The sequence below is a fragment of the Dipodomys spectabilis genome, unplaced genomic scaffold (assembly GCF_019054845.1).
Source record: "Dipodomys spectabilis isolate Male_0828 unplaced genomic scaffold, ASM1905484v1 ptg000145l, whole genome shotgun sequence".
Taxonomy (NCBI): Eukaryota; Metazoa; Chordata; class Mammalia; order Rodentia; family Heteromyidae; genus Dipodomys; species Dipodomys spectabilis.
In genome coordinates, this window is record NW_024870822.1 from 21,600,109 (window position 1) to 21,627,251 (window position 27,143).

The following is a 27,143-nucleotide window of genomic DNA, read 5'->3' on the forward strand; positions in this document are numbered from 1 at the left end:
TGGTGTAACTTCCCAGGGTTTTAAAACTATGCCAGCCTCCAATCTAAGACCCAGGCTGACATAGACAGCTAATTTCAGTAGTCTCTGGAAAAAAATTTTGAGACACTATGGTACATAGAAAAGAATCTGCATCTAAAACAGCATCTGTTCCAGTTGGGTGATGCTGTTAGTGAATGCCTATAATCCTAGCTACTTGGCTCAATGAGTTGTGCTAGTCTTGAGGAAAAAAAAAAAGCTAAGACAGAGTCCCCTGACCTTGAGTTCAAGCCCCATTACCAGTACAAAAATAAAATAAGAGCAAGCTTTCTATTCCAGGGTGAGAGGATGTGTTCTGAGCTCACTCCAGGGAGTGGCAGGGCCACTTCATGTCCTGCTCAGCAGACAGCCCCTGGAGAAGATAAAGCTTTCAAAGTGCTGGTCCTCAGCCTTTTCCTTGATGCGCTGCTCCTCTAAGGAATCCACAAGTCTGTCTCTTTGCTCAATCACTTGCATCATCTTGTTGAATATTTCTTGCTCCTCATTTTTATCTTTCTCATCTTTCTGGCTCTCTAAAGAAAAAAGAAGAAGAAGAAAAACATCAGACTCAGGTAAGACAGGGCCCCCACGGAGCTCTTGGCCCAAGCCTTCTCCATTGTTAAGGACTTATTCTGTCCTGTGATCTCAAAGGGAAAAACCAGGAAATAAATTTGACACCAAGGATCTACCTTTAAAGCCACAGATTAGGAGGTAGGTACTTTGTGCCACGGTCAGCTCTGTTTTCACCTTGAGAATATATATCTATGTCAGGGGAAAATCATTTGTGAGAAAAAGAAGTTAATACAGGTACAACCTACCAAGTCCCCCAACCTCCCTTTCTGCCCTAGAAAGAAAACAAGAAACCAAGGCAAAGACTGCTTTCCATAAACACATCTGAGCCTCAGCAAAGAGGTTTGTGAGAAAATTTTGTAAGTAACATCAGTGGCTACTATTTCAATGACAAGAATGTTTTTGTTATTTGCATTTAATGACAGAGTTATGGTTGTGTGTGTGTGTGTGTGTGTGTGTGTGTGTGTGTGTGTCTGGAAACTGAACCCAGAATCTCCCATAGGCTAAACAAACATTCTACCACTCAGCTCTATCCTCAGTCCTTGGTTTTTATTTTGAGACAGAGTTTTACTATGTAGCTGTACACTGAAGACTGGCACTGAACTCATTGAACTCACGCCTGTAGAGTGCTGGGCTAACAGATGTGCCCACCCTGCCCAGCTAAATTGCAGCCTTTTGAGTGGAGACCATATGGAAACAAGGTGATGTCCCTTGATTGATGTCTGTGATTGTCCCTGACTGTCCACAGCTTCTAGAGGACTCTGCTTTCCCCTCTAGCCTTTTTGAGAGCTCAGCCACATTCCTAATTGCTCTGAGACATCCAATTACCTGGGGTGGTGGGGAGGGAAGATGAGAGGAATAGGACTGTAATAGAAGGAAGGGAGACAGGAAGAAGCAGGTGGTATGGACTGTCTGCAGCCTCCTGGGGATGGAACCCAGGGCTTCACCCAGGCTAGTCAAAGGCTTTCCTATTCAGCCACATCCCCAGATCAACAGCAGATTGTAAAAACAGATTTCAGATTTGCCAACCAGATCTTTGCCATGAAGAAACCTAAGTTCTTTTGGCCACTCCTATTTATGCTCAGAGGGGCTGGCAAGAGCCCCATTGCAGAGGAAAGAAGGTGGTACTGTCTCCTGATGCATTGACCCAGTTGCTGGTTCTGGGTCAGGAAGCAAATAGATGTGAAAAGGACCATTCTCCTGGAGCATCCTGCTTTGTGGGAGGGAGGGGAGAGAGGCAGGAGAGGCAAGGGCTAACACCCCATGTTCTGGGCCTTGGAAGCCCCAGAGCAAGCAGGAAATGTCTTACATCATTTGGTGGACTCTTGCCCAGTGCATGATTCCCCTCTGGGAAGAAGCCAGCTGGAAGGGTGCCCCCATGTGGACATATAGGGCAGTACTCATATACTTTGCAGTGTATGAGGCTCTAGTGTAATAGCAACACATATCCTAAAGTTGCCATAGGTAGCTAATCAGTTAAACTTGCCAGGAGGTTCCCATGAAGGAGCAAAGTGGCCCTATAAAGACAGTGAGTGGATTTTCTGGCCACACTGAATGGCGGAAGTGTAGAAGCAAGGCAGGAATGCCAGCAAGAATTCCAAGAGCATGGCCAGGCTTTACATGACATCAGCCACCTAGCTTCCTTAAACTGCCAGCATGAGATTGGCAAGCTGAGGATGGGACACAGCTGAGTTAGAGAGCCTTTATGTCACCAGGACACAAACTTCCCTTCTACCCTTGCTTGGCAATCGCCCTAGGGAAAAACACTGAACACCACCTTCAAGATTGACCATTTTTATCCCTGAGAGACTGTGCATTTCCCACAAGCGTTGTTTAAATTATTGCATCAGATCAAGTTTCCTGGAGGGGGATAAACAGTTCCTATTTTCTCCTTGAAAGCCCCTGGGAAGAAGCTTGTGTGGAAGATAAGTTTAACTGTAGAAAAAAGTAAAGAAGCTACTAGTTTTAATTAATTAATTTATTTTTTCAGTGCCTATGAGAAGAAAAAGGAAATGTTTGACTTTCACTTCTTAGTAAGGATTGAAAAAAAATCATAGGTGACTAATAATTTTTGTCATGTTTATTTTACTATCCTGAAATATACCATTTCAGTGTTTTGTCAGATGTCTAAATCATATTATCCACTATGGCTTATTGGGGTATATTCCAGTATTGGTATTCCAAATTGGATGAACAACATAGAACAATTTAAAAATTCTCCTTTTAGGGTAAGCTTGTTTGTCATAGATGAACCCATGTAAGAGAAACCATTTCTTTTTCTTGCTATCTGGTGATCAAACCCATGGCTTGGCATTGTAGCACTGAATTACAATCTAACCTGTAAATCACTTGCACAAGTTTTACACAGTGCAGCTCTGCAAGGTTAGTTTTAGTGTTTTGTTAACCCTTTTTCTTTTTAAGCTAGGACTTGGACTTAGGGCTTCATGTTCTTGATTGGCTTTGTTTTTTACTCAAAACTGGTACTCCACCACTTGAGCCACACTGCCACTTCCTTTGTTGGAAATAGAAAAATAGAATTCTGTTGTTATTGATAGTCTGCAAATTACTTCTATGTGGGAAAAAGCAAGAGCCCCTGGGTTTGTGGCATGTTCTTAAATTTAAGACCCACCTTTTACATTAGAAATGTTTGTTAAGTTCCCTGAGAGTCAGTTTTCTAATCTGCATAATGGAGATAAAATAGTTAAAACAATGCTGTCTCACACTTACCAAGTGCTTGCCCTATGCCAGTAAACCCACGGGGGTGGATTCAATGTTAGTTTTGTGAGATAGATATTAACTAGTTCTTTTAGACCTGTCTAATCCATGGATCTGGCTCATAAACACAAGACAGAGTCCTGCTTTTTTCATGTGCAATGCCCAGGCCCAGCCTGTACTAACAGAGAATTTCCTCTTTACCATCTCTAGTGTCTTACAGAACCTGGCCTGCCTTCCTCTGTGCTGCCAAAGTGCCTTTTATGGCCCTCTGTGTACTGTGGATACGGTTTTGGCTGTTCTCCTCAGTGAAATCACAAACGCCCTGTGGGCTGCCTTCACCAGGTGCCTGGCCCACACCAGGCTCTCTATAGGTGTTTTCTAAGTGAATGGCTGGCTAAATGAAGCAATGAGTGACTTTGTTTTGGCCAGGATTAGTATCACATGCCTGTAATCCCAGCACTTGGAAGGTTGAGGCAGAAAAATCAAGAATCCTTAGGCTATCCTGGTCTACCTAGCAAGATCCTGTCTCAATACAAATGAATAAATGAATGGTTTGGTTCTTATGAGCACATGATATGGGAAAAATGATGCCCTCACAGCCTAAGTGAATAAATGTGACTATGCACTTGCTGTGCTTGTGGGGTGGGCAAAAGGCAGGCTGGCTTTGAACTTTCCTCTGGCTCTTAGGCTGGTCTTCCATGCAAAGGAGGAGGAGAACTCCCCACTGGAATTTGTAGCATTCTTGGCTCAAGCATCCCAGAGGGAAAAAAATATCTTTAACAAAGGCCCCAAACATATTATCTTACTCACCCTCCTTGAGCATCTTTTCTCTTAATTTCTGTTCCAGTCTGCTTTGATGATCTTCTAATTCTAGTTCTTGGGCCCTGGGTTAGGAGAAAAATCTTTAAAATGTAAATCTGAGGAATGTGTGTAGAAATATTAATGAAGACACCCTTAATAGTAAGATACTACATTCTTTCCTTCTTAAACTTAAGGTTTAGAACATCTCTACATGGAAAACTTGCTGTGGTTGGGAGTCCAAGAAGGTACCTAGAGGGCAGCTGAAGATGGTAATGTAGGCTCAGTGGGCTCTGGGAAAGACAACCTGACCACCCTTTATGGGGAGATGGAGGTAGAAGAACAACAGAGAAATCTCTAGGGTGGTCTAGGGGAGAAACAGTGACGAACTCTTCTCTCTTTTAGGTGCAATATGATTTCAAGAATCTCTTCTAACCACATTCAAGTTGGATGTGGTCAACAAGAAAACAATTATTTCTTGGTTCAGAACTCAACAGGGAAGAGTGGTAGCAGTTACTAGCACCTCCTCTCCTTTCCCTACCTCCCACCCCAAGCCCTCCAAATACCCTCTGCGGGTCAGTATAGTTATAAAATAAGGCAGTAGAAATGATAGCTTGTAGCCAAGTGCCGGTGGCTCACACCTGTAATCCTAACTACTTAGGAGGTTGAGATCTGAGGAGCATGGTTAGAAGCTAGCCAGGGCAGGAAAGTCTGTGAAACTTCTATCTCCAATTAACCACCAGAAAACTGAAAGTGGTGCTGTGGCTTAGAGTGGTAGAGCACTAGCCTTGAGCTCAAAAGCTCAGGGACAGCACCCAGTTCAAGCCCCACAACAGAAAAAGCAAGAAAAAAAAAAAAAGAAATGATGGCTGGTATTACCAAGTAGATCTCAGCCTTGTTGCCACCAGGAAGTGGCCAGACCTGTCACAGAGCCCTTCCCATGCTTTACTCTCAGAAGTCAGACACAACCATCCCTGCTGCAGGTGTGACTGCTCTTCAATGTGAGCCTGGGGCCAGAGTCTGACTGAATGATCTCCATCTCCTGACCCATTACCTGAAATCTATTTCAGCTACAGGACTCCACAGAGAGAACAGACGAAGATTCTCCGTGCTAATGCCAACATGATATGCAAGACATAAAACACCAATTTGCCTCAATCACTATTCTGTATGCACAAAGAGGAAAAAAATCCCAGGACTTCAGCAGAGAACGGTGCCCCCCTTCCCACCCCTTTGCTGTTAGGACTCACTGTTATCTGTGTTGCCTTACTTACATGATCAGTAGTTCCGACTCATATCGCGTTAATTTATTCTTCTCCAGAACCAGTTTAAACCATTCCTGCAAAAGCTGGGCTTCATCCTGTGTGCCTGAATCTGCTTAAGAAATCAATAGCAAATAGGTTAGATTGGCATTTCTCTCCCCATGATCAGACCACTTTAGCAGGCCATGTTTGTGGCAAGAAGGGCTCGGCAGGTAGCTGCTCCTGGTATCCTATTGATGCCTTAAGGTCATGAACAAGACAAATGAAATCCACCTGTGCGAGTTCTGGGGGAGGGGGAGGTCCTCCTGGGCAGATATCACGTGACTTCTTTAACTCCAGATGCCTGTAATCTTGTCCTACTATAAAGCACCCTTTTCCTGCCTGCTTGTTGGTTCTCCATAAAACTTAGGTAGGTTTATGTATCACACCGACCACCAAAGAAGCCCTAGGTGCTGGGTCAGTCTCCTTCCCCTCCAATCAGGGAGTCCGGGTGCTGAATAGTTCTTCGTGGGGCAGAAATGCTCATACCACACTTGATTCTAGCATGGTGACTGGCATTTTATTTGTTTGTTTGTTTTTCCCAAAGAAAAGCCAAAAGGAAAAGAAAAACAATTAGGTTTGAGTCTCACAAAGTGAGTCATATCCCTATATTCTTACAGCTTAGATTATGTATGACATTTATTAAATGAATGAATGATACCTTAGTACTGCCCTATGTACTGGCATTACAAACTTTGAAACGCCACCTCGAAAAGGAAATGACATTTGGTTTTTCACAGCTTCTTAATAATCCCTCTAAACTTCTTTCTAAAGCTTTGCCATTACTTTTTTCTCTTTTAATTTCTGTTTTGTAGTACCAAGGTCCTCACATTTGCTAAGCAGATTCTTTACCACTTGGACCACTCCATCAGCCCTTTTTTAATGTTGGTTAGTTTTGAGAGCAGGTCTTAATTTATATCCAGGTGGGCCTGGACTGTGTTCCTCCTATTTGTGCTTTCCCCCACATCATTGGGATGACAGGCATACACCACCACACCCAGCAGTTGGTTGAGATGGAGTCTTGTAAACATTTGGCTTGGGCTGGCTTTAAACTACAATCTCTAGCTTTCTACCTCCAAGTATCTAGGATTAAAGCTTGAGTGTTAGTGAAATGAGCTCCCTTCCCATAGCTTAGTGCACTACTTCCCCTCTCCACAGCTTAGCATGCTCCCTTCTTAGGTAACACTAGGCCCATTTAGTAAGAGCAGTAAATAATCAGCCTCCAACACCCGTTACCTTGGGGTGGCACTTCTCTGGGGCAAATACCACCATCTAAGGCAACAAGAGTCTCTTAGAGTGACCTTCAGGTCTGGGAAGTTGCAGAACCCCTTATCTGCTATTAGACAGCAGACATAAATCCTAGTCCACCATGATGAAGCCCCTGGCCTACACGTCTCCACCTCTAGCCCGTTCTAGCCCCTCCTAAACATCCTAGGTTATGTAGGTCACTTCAGACAATAGCTGGTGCTTCTTCTCACTTCTCCCTTGTGAGAAGGGGTCTTGCCAGCCCCTTTTCCAGCAATAAACCTTTCTTCATTCTCTGTTCCTGGATGCCTGTGTGGTTTACTGGCAAAGTCCAAATAATCTAACATTGAGCCACCACAACTAGCTTACCATTTCTTTCATATTCTGTTCTAGAGTTTTGACAAGGATCAGAATTCATGTCTCTTTGTCATACAAAAAGTGTAAAATACTTATCTCTCACCATTTTGGAATTCTGGACCAGTTTTCAAACACCATGGTTGGGCCTGTAAGTTATTTCAACAGCAGGGACTTAATTTGGTTTATCCCACAAAGTCTGATAGTACAATGCCGCATTCAAGATGCTTTTCTATAGCCTGTTTTTCACCTGAGCTTGGAAACCTGAGTTCACAGCTCTCTCCTTTGATCATCTATTCAGATTCAATCTCTTCTTCTAGATGTTTGTTTAATGTTTCTAGATTAAGGATCGTTTGTGTGACAGAGAAAACAGAAAAGCTGAGAGTTGACAATTCTGCCTTTCCTCATTGCCTAATGTTAGGCCATCTGCTACAAGCTGGGCCTATCTTCTCCTTGTTCCCAATCCAAAAGAAACAGCCTTAAAGTAAAATTTTGCTGTCGTTGGAGTAGTTTTTGGTGGTTGTTTTTCAAATTCAGCCTGTTTGCTAAATTATACCTGCCAGGAATGGCCAGGCTTTCATCCTGATGCCTTGCCCTTTCCATGTCATGTGTCTCTGAAACGCTGGTCCACTAGAGAGTTCCTGGGAGCCACCCTGATTTCAACTGACAAAATTGACCTGCATCACTTAATTTAGTTTTCTGTTCTCAGTGGAATAACTCTAGGCTTTTCTTGGCTACAGTTCAATTTTTAGAGCCTTCCTTAATTTTTTCCCCCTTGTCAATATTGGGACAGGAACTGAAGCTTCCAACTTGCTCAGCTGGTACTCTACCACTTGAGACACACCTCCAGCTTGGCTTTTGTGATGATTATCTTGAAGATGAAGTCTCATGAACCTTTCTGCCCAGGCTGGCCTCAAATTATATAATCCTTCAGATTTCAGTTTCAGCTGGGATTATAGGCGTGAGCCACCATTGCTTTTCTGTGGTAGTCAAAGTCAGTTTTGGAGATCATGACCTAGAATCTTTTGTGGGTTTCTAGGAAATCAGCCTTTCAAAGCACTGGGTGCTCAGGGAGCTTTCTCTCCATTCCTGCAATGCATGGAGATAGTTCTCTATGATTCTATCAGCTCCTTGTTAATATTGAATTTCCTGTGGGTCCCTATGAAGTCTGAATAGACTGCCTACTCACAGAAAAGTTAAGAAGGTGTGGGCTTCAGATCAACTGGGCAGGTCCTGCCACTTACAAATCTGTGGCATTGGAGTAACCTCATGTTTCTGTACGAAATGGGGTGTTGACAGGACTTCCTCATTCATTGGTTGGGGGGGGGGTTGGGGACTACATAAAACAATGCACACAGAATGCTTGACATAACTCGGCCCAGAATAAGCTTTCAGTAAGCTTTCTCATTGCTGTTACTCCTTTGTCATTTCTTCCAGCATCGGGGGTCTATAGTTCCCTAAGGATTAATTTTCTGTTCACCTTTAAAACTCAGCTGAATGGTGATTCCTGACTTGAGTATACATGGTGAAATTTTATCTAGTTACACTTGAGGTTAACAACTGAAACAACAAAAAATCTTAAATTATATTTGCCTTGTGTAAATATATAAAGACAATCCATGGCTGGGTGGATTATCAGGGATCCTTAAGAAGGCTTTGTGCAGATTCCCACTGATCCTGTGGCTACTTCTATTGTACTGAGAGCCCATTTGGGGCAAAGTTGTGGCTAGAATAGTATAGTTGAAAGGAAGTGACCTATGGCACTATGGTGGATGGGACAGCCCAGTTACCTGACCCTTCCTTTCCACACTCTGCCTGGTCCACTGTCATCTGCTTCTTCATTTGCTCCTGGACCTCTTCCTACACAAAATATAAACAGTCCCATTGCTATGGCTAAATAATCTAAAGTCAACACAAAACAACCTGCAATTAGTAGTCATTCATTTTGACCCACTTTTGTATCTCACAAATGCAAAGTGAATTATGTCACCCCCAACTGAAAGTCTTTAATGACTCTCCATGCTCAAATTTGAGCTGCTACCAAGTACATTAGTTCGGCTTATTTCAAGGTAACTGGCATGTAGTGGCACATAGCGTTTATTCAGGACAAATAACAACAGAACAAATGAACAATCTTCTCCTTAAAGTCATGAACTAAGAAACTTGCCAAGTACTGGTGGCTACTCCACAGGCTAAGATCTGAGGATTATGGTTTGAAGCTAGTTCTAGTAGGAAAGACCTTGAGCCCCTTACCTTCCTTTAACCAACAAAAAGCTGGAGGTGGAGCTGTGGCTCAACTAGTAGAGTGCTAGCCTTGAATAAATAGCTCAGGGACAGCACCCAGGGCCTGAGTTTAAGCCCTAGGACCAGCACAAAAATATAAACATACATGATAACATATATAAAGTTTTATACATATATACACAAATTGACTAAAGGAGGAGTCTCTATGGTGTAACTCCTCTGAATAACTAATGAACTGTTTAACATAATAAATAGCAGAAAGCAGAACATGTTTTTTTTTGAGGGTGGGGGAGGAAAACAAGGAGAAGACACACTAATGGCAGGAGGGAGAGCAAGCAAATGCAGTCATTATAGCCAATGCACATTATATCAAAATTGAACCATGTAACACGAGAGAAGGGATGGGATGAGGAAAATGGGGGGAATGATGGATGTGTAACATTGACCAAGATGCATTGTACTCATAACCTGACTTATAGAATTGCAATATCTTTGCACAACTACTTGGTAATTTTTTTTTTTTTTTAAAGAATGTTTCTAGCTGGGATTTGGGAGATCTATCAATATTCTTAGCTGCTAAAATCTGAGGATCAAGGTTCTAAGCAGCCCAGGCAGAAGAGTATGGGAGACTCTGATCAGATAAAAGCAGGAACTGGAGGTAACTCTTTTTTTTTTGTTGTTGTTGGTGTGAGGCCTGAACTCTGGGCTTGGGCGCTGTCCCTGCATTCTTCAGCTCAAGGCGAGTGCTCTACCGCTTGAGCCACTGTGCCACTTCCAGTTTTCTAGTGGTTTATTGGAGAAAAGAGTCTCATGGACTTTCCTGCCTGGGCTGGTTTTAACGGTGATCCTCAGATCTCAGCCTTCTGTGTAGCTAGGATTATAGATAGGCGTGAGCCACCAGCGTCTGGCTAGAATGTAACTCTCAAATGAAAAGTCAAGTGAGAGCTAAAGACACTGACTTCAAGACCTAGTATTAGGCTAGAAAACAAATAAACAAAAAGAGTGCTTTGATTCAATGACATTTGCTGCAGAATTTTAGAAATTAAGAAAGATCTATTACTAAAAATTTTTGTAATCCAAATGAGTGCTGAATTTTGTGAATGATTTTCCTTTTTCTGTTGAAAAGATCATAACATTTTCCTCTCATATTTCAATATGATGACTGTTAAATCACATGATTGACAAACTCGTTATTAATGAGCTTAGTATTCATTGAATTCTTTCATCTTTTCTAAAACTTTGCTGTATGTTTAGTCTTCCCCCTTTTTTTTATTCCTTCTTTCTTCTTTCTTTTTCTGTCTTTTATCTTAAACAATCACCTTTAAGAAAGTTGCTCTTAGCCGGGCGCTGGTGGCTCACGCCTGTAATCCTAGCTACTCAGGAGGCTGAGATCTGAGGATCGAGGTTCAAAGCCAGCCCGGGCAGGAGAGACCGTGAGACTCCTATCTCCAATAAACCATCAGAAAAACCGGAAGTGGCGCTGTAGCTCAAGTGGTAGAGCGCTCGCCTTGAGCTGAAGAGCTGAGGGACAGCACCCAGGCCCAGAGTTCAAGCCCCACGACCGACAAAAAAAAAAAAAAAAAAAGAAAGTTGCTCTTAGTGTTTCCAATGCTTGGCTTTCAAAGAGGCCTCTGGCTTTCTACAGAGTGGCCAGTGAGCTACAAACACAGGTAGAGAGATCTGTGAGCAGACTTCCAGAGTCTGTGGGTGCCATTTACCTCTTCTCGGAGCGGGCCAGGCTGCACACCATCTGATCCTGAGCCATTCCTGGAACTAGCCAGGTAGATGATTCTGGGAAACAAGTCAGAACACCACAGCCTGACTCTACACAATCATGTGGCTTCTGGAAAGGAAGATGAGTGCTGCTTGCTATCAAAGTTGCTGAGTCCTTGCCACTGGGCTCCTTAGCAGGGGCACAGCTTCCACCATTCACGGCGCCATCTGGCCTGTGAAATCATATCCTGGGACCTAAGAACAGGCCACTTGTGCCACCACACCGAGGCTCTTGCTGTTGGCTTGTGTGATACTCCATTCCTCAGCAATACTGGACCTCAGGATCCTTTCCAGCACCCACAGAGTTGTGGCTTATGAACCCAGACTCCTTGATAGCTTCATTAACTGTGAATTTGTGTTATTTCTGCCCATTCCCTGTAAAGTTAGGGTTCTTCTGACAATGGCTTGTTTTATTATGTGATAACATATTTCTGTGGCTCCATTTTTATGCTCACCTGCACTAGGCAAATCAGATACCTCAAGGTCAGAGGGCCTGGACTCTTTACCTGCTCTGCTCTGCCTGCCCTGTGAAAGCACGGTAACCAACCATGTGCAAGGACAGGCAAGGTGGTGTAATGTGAGCTCATCGCCTTTCCATACATTCAGAGGATAATTATGGAAAGCTATCCATTCCCCCAGATCCATGCCCACATTATGGCCACAGGCAAAGGGTGTGGCCATGAAGCATAGTGCTCATTGTCATTGTTGAACTGCTTTTACTAAATTGTTGTATTGTTGGGGGTTAAGAATAGTTTATATTGAGTTTTTTTTTTTTGAGAATCCCCCCTCTTCAACTTGTGATTCTCCTGCTCTTGCTTCTCTAGTTGAGATTACAGGCATGTACTACCATGCCCAGTTGGAGATGCTTTATTTTTTCCACATCTTGTTACTAGCATCAATTAGTCATGCCCAATGAATTTCATTGTGACCTGTCCATTGGAGCACACATAGTACCTTGATGAGACACACTTAGACCACACATGGACCACACCTGTGAAATCCATGTGTCATACAGACTTCTAGAAGCCAGCTTACATATTATCTAGGGAATGTCCTTACAGAGGAATATGAGTGAATCAACAAACAAATGCATTCAGTTTGAGAAATTCTTGACTTCATAATGATAAGGCTATAAAAGGAAAAAAAGAATCAACTCTCTTGAACAGTTACATTCCATACCCTCCCCACCTTTCAATTGCATTAATAATATATCATTTACTCTTTTATTCCTGCCATCCCGGTGAGGAAGGCACTATCAGCTCTGTTTTATAAATGAGAAAATTTGTCAAAGAGATAATTGCTATACAATGGCAATATCAATACTCAAACTCAGGCTAGACATGGTGATCCATGTCTATAATTCCAACTAAGTTACTTAGGAGGCACAAATGAGGAGTTCCATGGTTTGAGTCCACACCAGAAAAAAAAGCAAGACCTCACCTCAACAAAGAAGTCAGGTATGGTGGTTCCTATCTGTTAACCCTAAGCAGGAGGTACAGGTAGGAGGTCTTCCATGTTGAGTGGGGCGGGGTGGGGGGGGAGGAGGGGGAGGAGGGAAGAAGAGAGGAGGGGAGAGGGGGAGTGGGGGGAGTGGCAAACAAAAACAAGACCTACCTGAAAAATAATTAAAAGCAAAAAGTATTGAGTATTGCTCAAGTGGTGGAGTGCTTGCCTAGCAAATGTTAAGGTCCTAAATTCACAAAAGAATCAAACCCATTCTAATACCTGTGCTTTTCCAAGGAATCTCAACTGTCACATAATCTAGAAAAATTTCATTCCTTTGAGTTCTCAGCCAGAGTCAAGATGAAAACCACAGAGAAGTCCAACGCCTTCCCACTTCTTGGCTGAGGGTTTTCTCGATATTTCTGATTATAATGTGCGTTCCTGCTGCCACCTGCTGGCAGCCCCACTCATCCTGTGCCCCTCAATCTTGGTTGCAGGACAACTCCACCACTAGGCTCCAAAAATGGCAGAATGGTGCCCACCAGCTGCTAAGAGTGAAGGTCTGCTAAGAGTAAAGCTGGAAAGGAAGTGGTGCCCTCCTCCCTTCTTCCTTCCCTCCCTCCCTTCCTGGGGATCAGTTCTTCCTCCTTAGAGGATGCATGCACCCTGTCCTCAGATTTCACCTGTCTCCAATTATCAAAGGAAAGTTCGGACCATTTCAATCTGAACTCTTCACCCTGCCAAGTTGGGACATTCGTGGCTCTGATTTGTAACACTCATCAACCAAATGGGCAACCAACACACCAGTAGGTAGCAATTTGTGCCTGGACTGAGAAGAGTCCCTGGCAAAGCTGGGCTTCTCTTGGGCAATCAAGCCATTGCCTATTGCGGACCTCTGCGCGCTCCCCCCCCCCCCCCCCCATCCCTACCCAGCTTCCAGGGCAGCCAGGAGCAGGAGGCGTATTCAATGCTTTTGTCACACACACACACACACACACACACACACACACGCAAGCGCCCTATGAGATAGCATTGGTTGTTCTCTGGGGGTGGATTGTTAGGTTTTCATTTTTCTTTGTTCCCTTTTCTTGGATAAAATGGAGGGGAGGGGGAAATCTCCCATCCTGGGGGTGGGAGTTGGGGGAGTTTTTTTCTGACTGTTGGAAAAAGAGAAAGCAGGAATTGTGGTGGGACAATTAGGAGCTCATCAAAGCCTCATCTTGCTCATCAGCCATCTCGGCCCTCAGACTGCACCCCCGCACAGTCCTCCTCTAATTCAATGCTGCCTAATGAATAATTCCCAGGAACAAAAGCCCCTTTCAGGCTGCTGCATGTAATTATTAGAGGAGACTTCAGGCCTCACTGTGGCTGGCTCCTCCAGGTTTCAGGACTGTCTCTAAATTTGGTTATTCACAACCTTTAGAGCTCAATGTTATTGCCTAACTGTGATCATTTTCTAATTATCCTAATAATACCTATTAAATAATTCCCATTAAATCACTTGAACCGGTGCAGCACAGGCCAGCTCAAATACAACTTAATCTAATAAGCACCGGTCATTCATTAAGCAGCCAGGCCATCTCTTAAAGGAACTGGATAGACTATTGAACCAGCTAGGAGCGCTGTTACTGCACAAATGCTATGATGAGGGAGGCAGTATTCATTTGGAGGACCTGCCTCCTGAATCTTCCATTTGCTTCCCTTGGAGGCTACACTGCATGACTTATCTGTCTGCATCTCCAGTCCCCTTGTCTATTTGCATCTGTCACCCCACCCCCACAAGAACATTCAAGAAGAAAGAGGCCATAAACTTAACAAAGAAATTAAGTTACCAAGGATACAAAGGGAATGAAAGGAATCCATCTTCTGGCTAGTTCAGCCCACCTTTGAAAAGATGGCCAGCTGGACAGACTTTCTCTCTCTGTCTCTGTCTGTCTGTCTGTCTGTCTCTCTCTTTGTGCTGATGCTGGGCTTGAATTCAAGGCCTTGTGTTTTGACTTACCTGACTGGCACTCTACCATTTGAGCCATGCCTCTATGGATAGATTTCATTAGGTATGACTCAACATAATTTTCTTCTTCTTATTTATTTTTAAATATCTTTGATGATGAGAGACATTTTCACAAGCTTTAAATATCTGATATTTATATTTTAAATTTCAAGCAATAAAGAGACAGATATTTCTTTTCTTTCTTTCTTTTTTTGGTCAGTTGTAGAGCTTGAACTCAGGGCCTGGGTGCTGTCTCTGAGCTAGAATGCTGCTCAAGGCTAGCACTCTACCATTTTAGCCATAGTGCCACTTCCAGTTTTCTGGTGAACTGGAGATAAGTATCTCATGAACTTTCCTGCTTGGGCTAGCTTCAAACCATGATCCTCCTGTCTCAGCCTCCTGAGTAGTTAGGATTATAGGAGTAAGCTATCGGTGCCTGGCCAATACATCTGTATTTCTTTAATAGTGTCTTGTGTGTAAACTTAACTTTTGTAAAATAATATTAGGTAGAATTCATTAAATGACTACATGTGGTAGAGACTGGTAAATACTTTTCTCACCAACACTCTAATTCTCAACAAGATTTTTTAATGTAGGGATTACTATTTCTGCTCCTCAGATAAGGAATCTGAGAGGTTAAGCTTTTTTCCTAGAGCTACCCAGTCTCAATAGAGTGAAACAGTTTTAAACACAGGGCTCTTTGGCCATCTGTCAAAGTCCACTTTTCCCACATTGACATGTGTTGGTAAGGACAAAGTGCAAGTCTATGTAGCTTTTGAGAGGCATCCTTTCTATTGGATATATCTCACTGCAATCAAGAGATTCCTAATGATATTACCAAACATCAAACAAGAACAGTTTATACTACATTGCCAAAAGTCCCATCATAGTTGGAGATATGGGCTGTATAACTCTTAGCTTAGACAGCATCATCAGTTTTGTAACAAGCCTACTTCTTTGTTGTGTGTGTGTGTGTGTGTGTGTGTGTCTTAGGGCTTGAACTCAGGGCCTGGGATCTGCCCCTGAGCTTCTTTTACTCAAAGTTAGTACTCTCTCTAGCACTTGAACCACAGCTCCATTTCTGTTTTTTTGGTGGTTAATTGGAGATGAGAGGTTCACAGATTTTTCTGTCAAGGCTAGCTTTGAACAGTGATCCTCAGATCTCAGTCTTTTGAGTTGCTAGGATTACAGGTATGAGCCACTGGCACCTGGCACAAGCCTACTTCAGATGAACAAATGCAGGAAAGATGCCCAGCGTGTTTAAATAAGAACACATACTGATTAATCAAGCACTCCAGGCCTACCACTTGGTTCAGCTAGTCCTTACCATGTATGAACATTGCTCCCAATCCAGAAATAAACTGAGGTGTAAAGAGGGAAAGTCTGCCTGTAGCTAGGTAGTGACAAATGAGCCTGCAGCTCTGGAGCTGAAACCTCTAGTTCTCATTTGCCAGCTCTTGTGAGGTTGTGGAAGTGTTTCTTATACTTCTGTACTTATGACTGTGTGAAATTCATGGCCTTTGCTAGCATCATTCTTGAATGACAGACATGAGCCACTAGAGCCCTTGGCTTAACCATAGTTTTAATGCAATCCTTATATAAGTTCTCTATGGTATAAAACTACATTTCGGGTGAGAAAATGAAAGTTCATAAGTTTTCTTCCCTAAAATAACCTGACTGGCCCAAAGTCATACAGACTCTAACTTTCTATAGTGACTCATTCCCTACATTGCTTGAACACTCAAATATTTCTCTGAGCTACAAAGAAACGTTGCTGCAGGCCAGGAGAGAGGCTGGGCTTTCCAGCAGCCCATTACACGGCCTGCAGGCTGACCAATGCCCTGAGGAGTTTCATATTGAGGTTTACTCTATGAAGCCATAAGGACACAGCACCTCATGTCCATATTGGCAGATCCTCTGAGGGTGACAAGATGCCTTTGTTTTGCCCTGGTGATAGGATAGCATGTCCTCAGACTGTGGAAATGGACCCATGCCTCCTGCTCGGACCTCCTGGCATGCCATACCTGCTTCTCCTCGCAGTGCCTTCTCCAGCCTCACACCCTGGATCTCTGAAGCCCTCTGCCGCTCCTCCACTTCCTCCAGCTGTCTCTGGATGGCCTGCAATACCAAGATCACACATCACAGAGGGACTCAGGACACATGGAACCACATCAAGGGCAGGTTCTTCCATTGACCCTCCAGGAAAAAGAAATGCTGTTGCTAGTGGTGCTCTGATATCTGGATGGGGTCATCTCAGTTCCAACACTCGACCTTGATGCTCCTGCCATTAGAATGAAATATAAACAAGACATATGGGCTGGGCACTGGTGGCTCACGCCTATAATCCTAGCTACTCAGGAGGCTGAGATCATGGTTCAAAGCCAGTCTGGGCAGGAAAGTCCATGAAACTCTTATCTCCAATAAATCACCAGAAAACTGGAAGTGATAGAGTGCTAGCCTTGAGCTGAAGAGCTGAGGGACAATATCCAGGCCCAGAGTTCAAGGCCTACAACCAAAGACATATGGCTGTAATCCTAGCTACTCAAGTTTGAAGTTCAAAGTCAGCACAGGCAGAAATTCCATGAAACCAGAAGTAGAGCTATATGGCTCAGAGTGTTAGTTTTGAGCAAAAAAGTTAGGGGACAGTGCCTAGGCCCCGATTTCAAGCCCTAGTAGTGGCACAAAACAAAACAAGACAAGGTATCTATGAACATGTTCAATCCATCCCAAGCAGACATGCAAACAATGTCCTCTGATAAGGCGGATAGCAGCAGAGGCTAGATAGGTGGTCATTATGCTTTCTGGACTCCTTAGGGCCCATAGCCTTGGACTATGGTTATGGATCAGTGACTGGGTCTTTAGCCAGTCCTCAGAGTAGAGGACAGATTTGGGGAAAGCACAGTGTTCTCCTATTCTGTTTCCCAGAAGCAGTAGTAGTAACCTCCCGAGAAGGCAGTGTCATGGGAGACCTGGGTCAGCTCCTGGGGGCTTGTGTGCTCCCTTTTCAGATTGTTCTGCTCCTCTCCTTTGCTACTCATGGGTGGATTATTTCCTTGTGCATTCAGCTGATGCCCAGGGTGCTATCAGTGTAGGCTTTGTCACCAGCAGGCTATGATGACAAGACACCAGATGTTTGACCTACTGAAGGATGCTATATGCTCCTGAGCACTTGTTAAGTTTGGGTGTGCAGATACACTTATTTTCCTCACTAGCTATTACTCTTTTAAGTATCATGTAATTATATGTTAGGAAGAAGAGTTGGGGGCTGGGGGAAGGAGGGTGTGGCAGAAGTATTTCCAATGTAAGTTTTTCTCATTTCTGGCAACTTTCTCTGTTCTCAAACACCAGGCTGTCAAAAGGCTGTTCTGTTCTTTGGTGAAAGAGACTTTGCACCTGGCAGGACAGATTTATCAAAGGAACCATCAGCTACCTGAGCAGGCGGAATACCTGTGTGCCCCAGCTCTACTGTATTTCAACTCTGCCTCATTTCCCTTCCTCTGGAATCCCATATTTTCACAGCCTGGATTCACAGGGACAGTAGCAGAGGCATGAAGAGACCCAAGCACCCATGTGGCTTTTCTCATGTCAGCTGTATTTAAACGCCAAACATAACATCTAAACTAAATGAGAAGTCTACTTATAAATTATAATGCCCTCTTCCTCTCTGTCTCTTCTAAAGACAATTGTATCATAATAAATCCGTCCCTTTCTGAGATGGTATAGAAAGGAAGAGAAGGGAGAGGCTTACATGACTTCATTACTGATTATGCAGTTGCAGCAATAAGGTGACAATAGACTAAATTATGTTGTTACTTCTCCCCTCCCCCCCCCCCAATTGATAGGTTGGGGCCCTAACTACCACTGTGACTATATTAGGAGATGGGGTCTCTAAGGAGATCAGTAAGATTAAACAAGGTCATAGGGTGGGGCCCTGTTCTCATAGGTCTCTAAGTAAGAACAAGGAGAAGAAGGAGAAGATGTCAAAGAGATACATGAAAACTATGTGGGGATTGAGTAAGAGGGCAGCTGTTTCCAAGCCAGGAAGAGAAGGATCCCTGCAGATAACAAGCTCAATAGCACTTTGATCTTGGTCTCTTTAACCCCAAGAACTGTGTGAAAATAAGTATCTGTTGTTAAAGCCATCAGATCTGTGGCATTTTGCCACCACAGCCCAAGCAACCTAACTACTGCCTCCACGGCAGTTCTTTGGAAACTGAAGTGGAAATGCTAAGAGATTAAAAATGGCCCCTTTAGGTGCTAACAAGCCTGGGGCTCAAAAGGCCATTGTAATTCTTCCCTTCTTCTTCCCTATTGCCAGCAGAAAGGGCTGACTTTGCCAATGGGTATCATAAAGACTTGTTTTGTTCTTAGAAGGAAAAGTTGAGATGTCCTGAAGAAACCTGTTTTAGAAGTTGAGAATAGAGGTGAGTTTCTGGGAGTTGTCCCTGTCCTTGACATGGAGGTGGCTTCTGAACCAGTGGGAAGTTAAGGTAAAGGAGATCAGATCAAATGACTCCATTGTTGTTAGAGACAATTTATAGGGTACTATAGTTTGGATCTTGAATGTCCCCAAAAGACTCATGTGCCGAAGATTGGAGCTGGGTGCTGGTGGCTCACATCTGTAATCCTAGCTACACAGGAGGCTGAGCTCTGAGGAGGTTCAAGCCCAGCTGGGGGAGGACAGCCTGTGAGACTCATCTCAAGTAACTACCAAAAAAGCTGGAAGTGGAACTGTGGCTCAAGTGGTAGCCTTGAGTGAAAGAAGTCAGGGAACAGCTCCCAGGCCTTGAGTTCAAGACCCAGGCCAGGAAGAGAGAAAGAGAAAGAGAATGAAAAAGAGAAAGAGGGAGAAGAAGGAGAGACAGACTACTGGGAGGTGATTTTTGGAGATGGGGACTAGTGGGAAGGAAATTAGGTCATTAGATGTGTGTCCTTAAAGGGGGTATTGAGACTCTGGCTCTTACCCTTTCTCTCTCTTCTTCCTGAGCCCCATGAGGTAAGTATGTCGCTCTATCACACACTCCTGGTTATGATGTATTGCTTTGCTGCAGGTCCAACTCAACAGGGCCAACTGAAACTATGTGCCTCCCCCAGCCTTTTCTTCTTTTTAAAGTTAATCACCTCAGGTATTTTGTTCCAGTAACAGGAAGCTGTCTACAGGATTATATGGCCAGATAAAGGGCATACTGGAGAAAGTGATGGAGGAAACATGGATTAATGTGAGTGGCCATGCTAAGTCCTTATCTTAAAATTCAATTGCTCTTCCTGATTATGCTCAGAGTCCTCAGGGAGATGGAGAATGCTCAGACTTCTGCTTCATTTTGTGTGTGTGTTACAGAGATGGACAGATGACCCTAGGTAGAAATGTCTGGAAGAAGTCACAGGCCAGGAATCTGAATTGAATGCTAAATATTTATCCTTTCAACTAATTCCAAAATGGATACAGCCCCTCACAGATGTCAGTTTAGCAAAGACACACATTTAGTTGGTAGAAGATTTGTGTTCTCATAGAGGACAAACTAAGGTATTGAGATAGGCACCTGTGGCTCATGCCTATAATCCTAGCTACTCAGGAGGCTGAGATCTGAATATTGTAATTTGAAGCCAGCTCAGGCAGGAAAGTCTGTGACTCTCTTACCTTCAATTAACCACCAACCCCCCCCAAAAAAAACAAAAACAAAAACAAAAACAAAACTGGAAGCAGAGGTGTGACTTGGGTGGCAGAGTGCTAGCCTTGAACAAAAAAGCTCAGGGACAATGCCCAGGCTGTAAATTCAAGCCTCAGGACCCACTCACCACACATATACAAACAAACTAAGGTCATAAAATAGTCAGGGTTAAACAATCACAAACAAGGCCATACTAACGCTACCAGCACAACTATGTTTATTGCAGCATTATTTACCATAGCTAAAATATGGAACCAACCCAGATGCCCCTCAGTAGATGAATGTGATATATATATATATATATATATATATATATATATATATATATATATATATACTATATATATAATGGAATTTTGTGCTTCCATCAGAAAGAATAACACCACCCCATTTGTTAGGAAATGGAAAGACTTGGAAAAAATGATATTAAGTGAAGTAAGCCAGGGGCAAAGAAACATAGGTCCCATGGTTTCCCTTATTTACAATAACTAGTATATGTCTAGCACAAGCAGAAAAGGTTAAAAGCTATGTACATATGACCATATAAGATGATGCTAAATGAAAGGAACCCCAAGATATGGACACAAGAGGTTTTATCTTTGTTGCTGTTGTTTTTAATGTGCTTATAATGTACTATGTGATTATGTTTGTTTCTTTTGTATGTTCTTCCCCCATGGTATAACCCCTGTTTTCACTGTATTTGATTCCGGTGCCCTGTATCTTGTGTATAAATTTTTCTAATTTGGGGAGGGGAAGAGAAATAACAAAATGCTGAAATAAGGATAAAGGTTGACCCATTGTAGCAATGAGATGTACAAGACACTATGTTGCAAGCGAACTTGGGGGGGGGGGAAGGGAGGAGTTGGGGAGGTAGGGAGGCAATGGACTGTAGGGGAAAAACAAATGCTCGATAGGAAATGTACTCATTATCTTACTCACGTAACTGTAATCCTCTGTACAGTAGTATCTTTACAATAAAAGTATATATTAAAAAAAGATAGTATGGGATGAGGATGTCGTTCAAGGTCACAGGCTGGCTTCAACATCACTTAGCAGAACAAATGTCTGCAGACGGAAAGGTACCTGGGAATGGCTAAGAGCGCAACACCTGGCTCTGCAGGCCCCAGGGTCTCACTAGAGATTGAGCCAGGGCCTTTAGAATAACTACAAACCTGTCCCTAAGAGAAGAGAGTCTGACCTGTCCCCAGCCTGCCTTCCCCAACACAGCACAGGCTCCCAATGCTTTCCTATTCAGATCCCCATGGATCAGGGCCCAGGCCCACTCACTCATCTTATGCTTGTTTTCTGACCTGAGCTTTGTGTAGTCGTTTCAGTTCTTCTTGCTTCACCAACTGCCTCGTTGCCTTTTCCAGCTTCTTCTTTCTTTGGAGTATCTTCTTCTCCTAGAAAAACCCACAGAGAAGAAAAAGTAGGACTGAGAAAAAAAACAGAGGCTGAAATTTACAAAACATTATTATATCTTCTGCTCTCCCCCCAAGGTTTCCTAGCCAAGGCTTAGCTTCTAGAATAATGGCAGTTAATTATGGAGATGATCAGTACCTATGCTGTATGAGATATAGATGCTATTAGTTACCTGGGGCTCTTAAGCACTGGATATGAGCTATAAATAAGAAATTGCATTTAAAATTTTACTGAATTTAATTGTATATTTAAGTAGCCACATATGGCTAGTAGATGTGGGGATGGGAAGCTGGTGTGTGTGTGTGTGTGTGTGTGTGTGTGTGTGTGCGTGTGTGTGTGTGTGTGTGTGTGTGTGTGTGTGTGTGTGTGTGTTTAGCTGAGAGAAATTATACTTCACATAGGTGCTACTACCCTACTGCCCAGGGATGCTAGGCTTGGGAGAGACAGGCAGGCAAGCAAACAGGCCAAGGCAGGAGAAACACAAGTATGAGGCCAGTCTGGGCTATACAATGAGCTTGAGATAAGGTTGGACTATATCATGAAACCCTGTCCACAAAACAAAAACAAACAAAATTGTGATGGCTAGCCTGGTGCCTTGGCAATCCTCAACAACTGGTTGAACTAATTAAATGCTTATAAATCTGTAAGTGGGAAATAGAGACCTAAAACACCTTCAGCCAGAGCAATGGGGGTCAGAACCACAGTGGCCTGAGACTGTACCTTAAAAACACTTATGTGTCAGGGCTCTAAGGATGCTTTTTATTCTGACTCCATCCTGGAGATATGAGTGCTTTCCTTGGGAAAGCATCTCACTTTGAGGCCTCAGAACCTCTATAGATCATCAGTGACAACGTTCTTCTCATGAGTTTGTTTTCCTAGACCTCTTCTTAGGATCTACAATACCAACGACTTCATCCTTGGAAAGAACTTTTGGCTCTTAAGACTGAACATATCTCACCTTACACTATCTGTTTCTAGGGGTGACCTGCAGATGGACTGTCAATCACTCTGGAGAGAGTTCCAGGCCTTTTGTACAGGGAATCCTCCATTCTACAGCTGGGATCTTTAGGGAGAGGTAAGGGTAAGAAAGAGGTGATAGGGATCCATAATGGTTGCTATCCAGCGATTATCTAACTCAGTCCACATGGAGAACCACTTCATCCATGTAGCGAGTAACTCTGCACTTCCTCTCACACTACTCTGCATAATAGATGCCAGCATTTATTGAGTTCTATGTGCCAGACACAGAACTAATTACGTCACCTGTATCATCTCATGTATTCCTCTGATTGCACTTGTTCTACAAATATGGAAATATGAAGGTTAAGTAACTTTCCCAAATGGATACAATTAGTAATTAGTAAAGCCAGGAGTTAAACCCAGGTAGACTGAATCTAGCATCCACATTTACATCTGGTTTCTATTATCTTCTCTCATGGACTTTTACTGCTCATTCCCATTAAGGACTCTGGTTCTAGTGTTGGTGGTTCATGCCTGTAATCCTAATTACTCAGGAGGCTAAGATCTGAAGATCAAGGTTCAAAGTCAGCCCAGGTAGAAAAGCCTAAAAAAGACAGCAAAAAAAGACAGAAGTGGAAGTGTGGATCAAGTGATAGAATACCACCATGAGTGGAAAAATCCAAGCAAGAGCACCAGATCCTGAGTTCAAGACCTAGTACTAGCTCAAGTGCATATACAGGCACATAAACATGCAGATCCTTCCCCTGTGGTGGGTCCTATAGAACAGGAACATTAATATCTCCCTCTAAATGAGAACCTTCTGGGGGAGGGAGTTACCTCAACAGGATCATGTGGTTTTACCCAGCAGCAAAGCTATCACCCTCCAGGAGTGGAGGAAGAAAGTCAATTATTGTCTTTCATTAAACAGATGTTTCACAGAAAGAGAAGGATGCTTTATTAGTGAATGCTCAGGTAGCCTTACCATATACCAGCTTCTATCTTTATATTCTCAGAGATGGTGAGTACAGGGAGGTGAGGAAAAAGGCAATGGCTTAGGCAAAAGAGACAGTAAAGGAAAAGTGGGAAGGTGGCAGAACTAAGGACAGGCAACTACACTGAGGTCTGTTGTCTGAGACTGGGATGGCAGGCAGCATTGGGAAGGGCAAGGCAAAGGGCAATGGCAGAGAGAACATATCCTGCACAGTTTCCTGTGCAAAGGATCATTTGAGCTGGCGTGGGCTCTGTGCCACTTGGCTGAGGACATAGCTGTATGGGACAGAAGAGACAAAGAAACCATAGGCCAAAAGCCTCTCCCTGTTCCTTCAGGGTGAGCCCTTGGGAAGTCATAAATAAGGAATCCTTTTGCCAGACTCCCTTCCTGTAAGAGCAGATCACATTAGAAGCCAAGCAAAGTGGGCATGCATTACTACTGGGCAGCTGAGGTGACAACTAGCTCCACATCAGGCTTGCAGGAGCTATTTGTGAGGCTAGATCAACACAACACACACGATTTGTCTGTGTGGAGTATTGAACTAATTGGGCCACATATTCATATTAAACCCACTTTAAGAAGTGTAGTCCAAATGGTTTCAATAAATATGTCTTTTTTTGTTTGTTTCACTTCCCCAATGTGAGTCTTCAAGAAGGTAATCTTGTAAGGAGATAAATCCTGGGGTGTTCCAGATAAAAACAGGGGCTGCCTTCAGAAGCAAGATAGTATGATCTTCATAATGAGACTTGCAAAGCCTGCCTTGGCACTTAATCTTTCTATTGGGTGTGTCTAAGGCCCCCCGCTTTCTTGTTCTCTACTAGTGGATGTTCAGATGGCTGATGCTGGGGTCTGTCTCATTTGAATACAGAATTAACTTAGGGCACTCAATGAGACAAGGGACAGTAAGAAAATCCCCCCAATAAACGCAACACAACACATAATTCATCTATGGTTGAGTGTGGAACTAATTGGAAAAGGCCACATTTAGAAATGAGAAACCCAGGCTTGTGCTTACTTGCTCTCCCCTCTCTCTTTTCCTCCCTTCCTCCCCCACCCCAGGCCTATCCTGACTTGCTCTAAGCTGGGCCATGGGGAGTTGGAACCCCTGAGTGGCTTGAGGTGATGCCAAAACTCCTAATGCCAGATATGGAAAAGTTGAGTCTGAGTAAATAAATTTGATTCTCCTCTTCCTTCCATAGATCCTCACTGCTCCAAAAAATAAACATTACCAGAGCAGTGAGTTGTTTCTCTGTCTACCTGGGAAGCATTTTAAGTCCAGCCATTCAATCTTCCAGCCATTCAGTCCTTTGTGCCTCTCCAAGTCCCAGTGGGAGAGCTGTAGCTCCAGTGGATCAAGAACAGTGGATTTTAGAAGTAGACATGTGTTTCCACGTGGGTGATACATGGACACCACAGACATACGATAGTGCTTGTTTTTATCAGTGGGAGTGAGAGCTGTGTAACATTCTCTAGAATCAAGTGGAGAGTGCTCACCAAGAGCCTCCCAGTGGGCACACGGCTAGTTCCTTCAATAGTAAGTTCCTTGTCTTAATGCAACTGCATGGTTCATTTCATAGTTCTGATTAGAATAAACATAACATTTTCCATGCAATCTGCCCCTTGTGCTTCTTAAATGAAGCTGTGCCTCCCTTGGGGAAATACACATCTGCTTGTTTTAATTTTTCAATGGTTTTGCTTGTTGGGCTACATATTAAACCCACTTTAAGAGCTGCAGTCACCAAATGGTTTCAATAAACATGTCTTTTTGTTTGTTTGTTTGTTTCCCTTCCCCAATGCGAGTCTTTAAGAAGGTATTCTTGTAAGGAGATAAATAAACATCCTACAGCGTTTCAGATAAAAAGAGGGGCTGCCTTCAGAAGCAAGATAGCATAATGAGATTTGCAGAGCCTGTCTCAACACTGACTCTGGAGGGGGAATGGTCCCAATGGGCTAATGCCCTGTTTGATTTGTCAAGTGATATTACCTTTAACCTTGAGGAAAGCTGGGGATCGAGCTCTTCATCTGCAGAGGAGGAGGTGATGGAAGACGGAGAAGAGGCTGCTTCTGTTACCTGAGCTCTTACAGGGGTATGCTTGGAGCCTGGAACAAGAACAGAAGAACTTACCATATTGCTAGCTTCATTTCCTGCTTTGTGCCCCAAAGTGGCCACTCCTGGTTCCCCACTCACCCCATTCCCTTCCTCCTGTCCTTTCCCTCACTTGCACCTGTCCGTGCTGGAGGAGGCCTTACCTAAAGGCAACTGAAAAATCTGGCCTCCATGTTAATTACATTTCTGGATCCCTGCCAAGAGCTTTGCAGTTCTCCTCACATTAAAAAGAAGGTATTATACAGAAATCAATTAATTCCTTAAACACCCTTTACATGGTGTGTTGCTTACAATGCATTCGGAGACAAAAATCTATGATTAAAATGTGTGTCTGAACTTAGCTGAGTTACCTAACTGCTCGTGTGAGGTTTGTACTGCAGAGTAATTGAATGCAAAAAAAAAAAAAAAAAAAGTCAGAGCCAGCTCTTAAACAAATCACCCTTCTGCGGCTCCCAGCATCTGGCACCCATTTTTACTACATGACATCTGCTCAGTGTAAAAGAGCTGGCGTCAGAATGTCTGGTCATAGAAAAAAAAAATCCCAAATGTAATCAGAAGCAAAAGGACTCTAAGCCTAAGGTTTTATCACATAGTCTCATGCAACATAAATATTTCATTAATTATGGCTAAACAAATGCCACTTTTATTTTCCCAACTTGTAGATATTATCACATCATTGAAGTGATGATTCAAATGCCAGGAAAAGCAGTGGAAGATAGGGATACCCCCTCCCCAAATGCAGGGACCACGTGGAAGGTGAAGTGGAGGGGTCATGCCAACTGCTGCGCACGGGAGCAACCTGCCTGTGTGAGCCAAAATCCCTTTGTGACCGGCTGGGAAGCAGGTGTGAGAGGGGTTCCAGGTGCCACAGGAGCTTTTCATTCTTCTCAGCAAGAACATCTGTGCCTTTGCATTCTAACCTGATGCAAGGTCAGTGACTAATATCTGCATTCACCCACTGTGGGCACTGAATTTCAGAACCACGTAGGTACTCCGGGATGGTAAACTGACCCTCCATGGTGGTGGCAGCTTGTGTCTGCACAGAAATATGTACTGGGTGGGGAGGAAGGAGGAGAAGCAATTCCAAGTCAGTGAACGTTCTCTCCAGCCTGCCTTCTCCTCCCCATAATTTTCAACTATTCACCCCAGTGGGAGAGGCCAAGTTTTACAAAATCAGGGTAATTTTAACCTCCAGGAACACATTTACATATGCTGTTATTCAAAGGAAAATAATGCAAAACATGTATATAATAAAAACAGCCTCTCTAGGGAGGCAGTTTTCTGTTTTCCACTTTAATTTGCCAGATGGGAAAGCTCAGGTAAAGACAGACGCGGGAGCAGCAGTAGAGCAGGAGGAGACTGGAGGAGGCAGCATCAGAAATTGCTTCCCAGTTCTGGCCACTAAATTACTGCAGAGGGCTTAAGTCACTGAGAATTCACTTAAGCGTGAGAGTGTGAGGAGTTGACTTTACTTCCTTCGGTTTCTCAGGTTCATGATTTCCAGTTCATGGCACTGGTGCAGAAGAATAATAAAATCAATGCAAAG

At 43.4% G+C, this 27,143-nt stretch overlaps 1 protein-coding gene across 1 annotated transcript in view; it reads right to left on the bottom strand.

The window, feature by feature from the left end:
• Positions 1-276: 276 nt before the first annotated feature.
• The window catches only part of Mical2 (microtubule associated monooxygenase, calponin and LIM domain containing 2), a 200,880-nt gene continuing 174,013 nt past the window's right edge, over positions 277-27,143 (bottom strand). Inside the window, exons 28-33 of the mRNA XM_042691530.1 lie at positions 25,475-25,590; positions 21,428-21,520; positions 16,473-16,566; positions 5,373-5,472; positions 4,111-4,184; positions 277-548 (exon numbers count right to left, since the gene is read on the bottom strand). Coding sequence (XP_042547464.1) covers positions 364-548; positions 4,111-4,184; positions 5,373-5,472; positions 16,473-16,566; positions 21,428-21,520; positions 25,475-25,590 — 662 coding nt within the window. The 3' untranslated portion in view covers positions 277-363. The remainder of the gene's footprint in view (positions 549-4,110; positions 4,185-5,372; positions 5,473-16,472; positions 16,567-21,427; positions 21,521-25,474; positions 25,591-27,143) is intronic.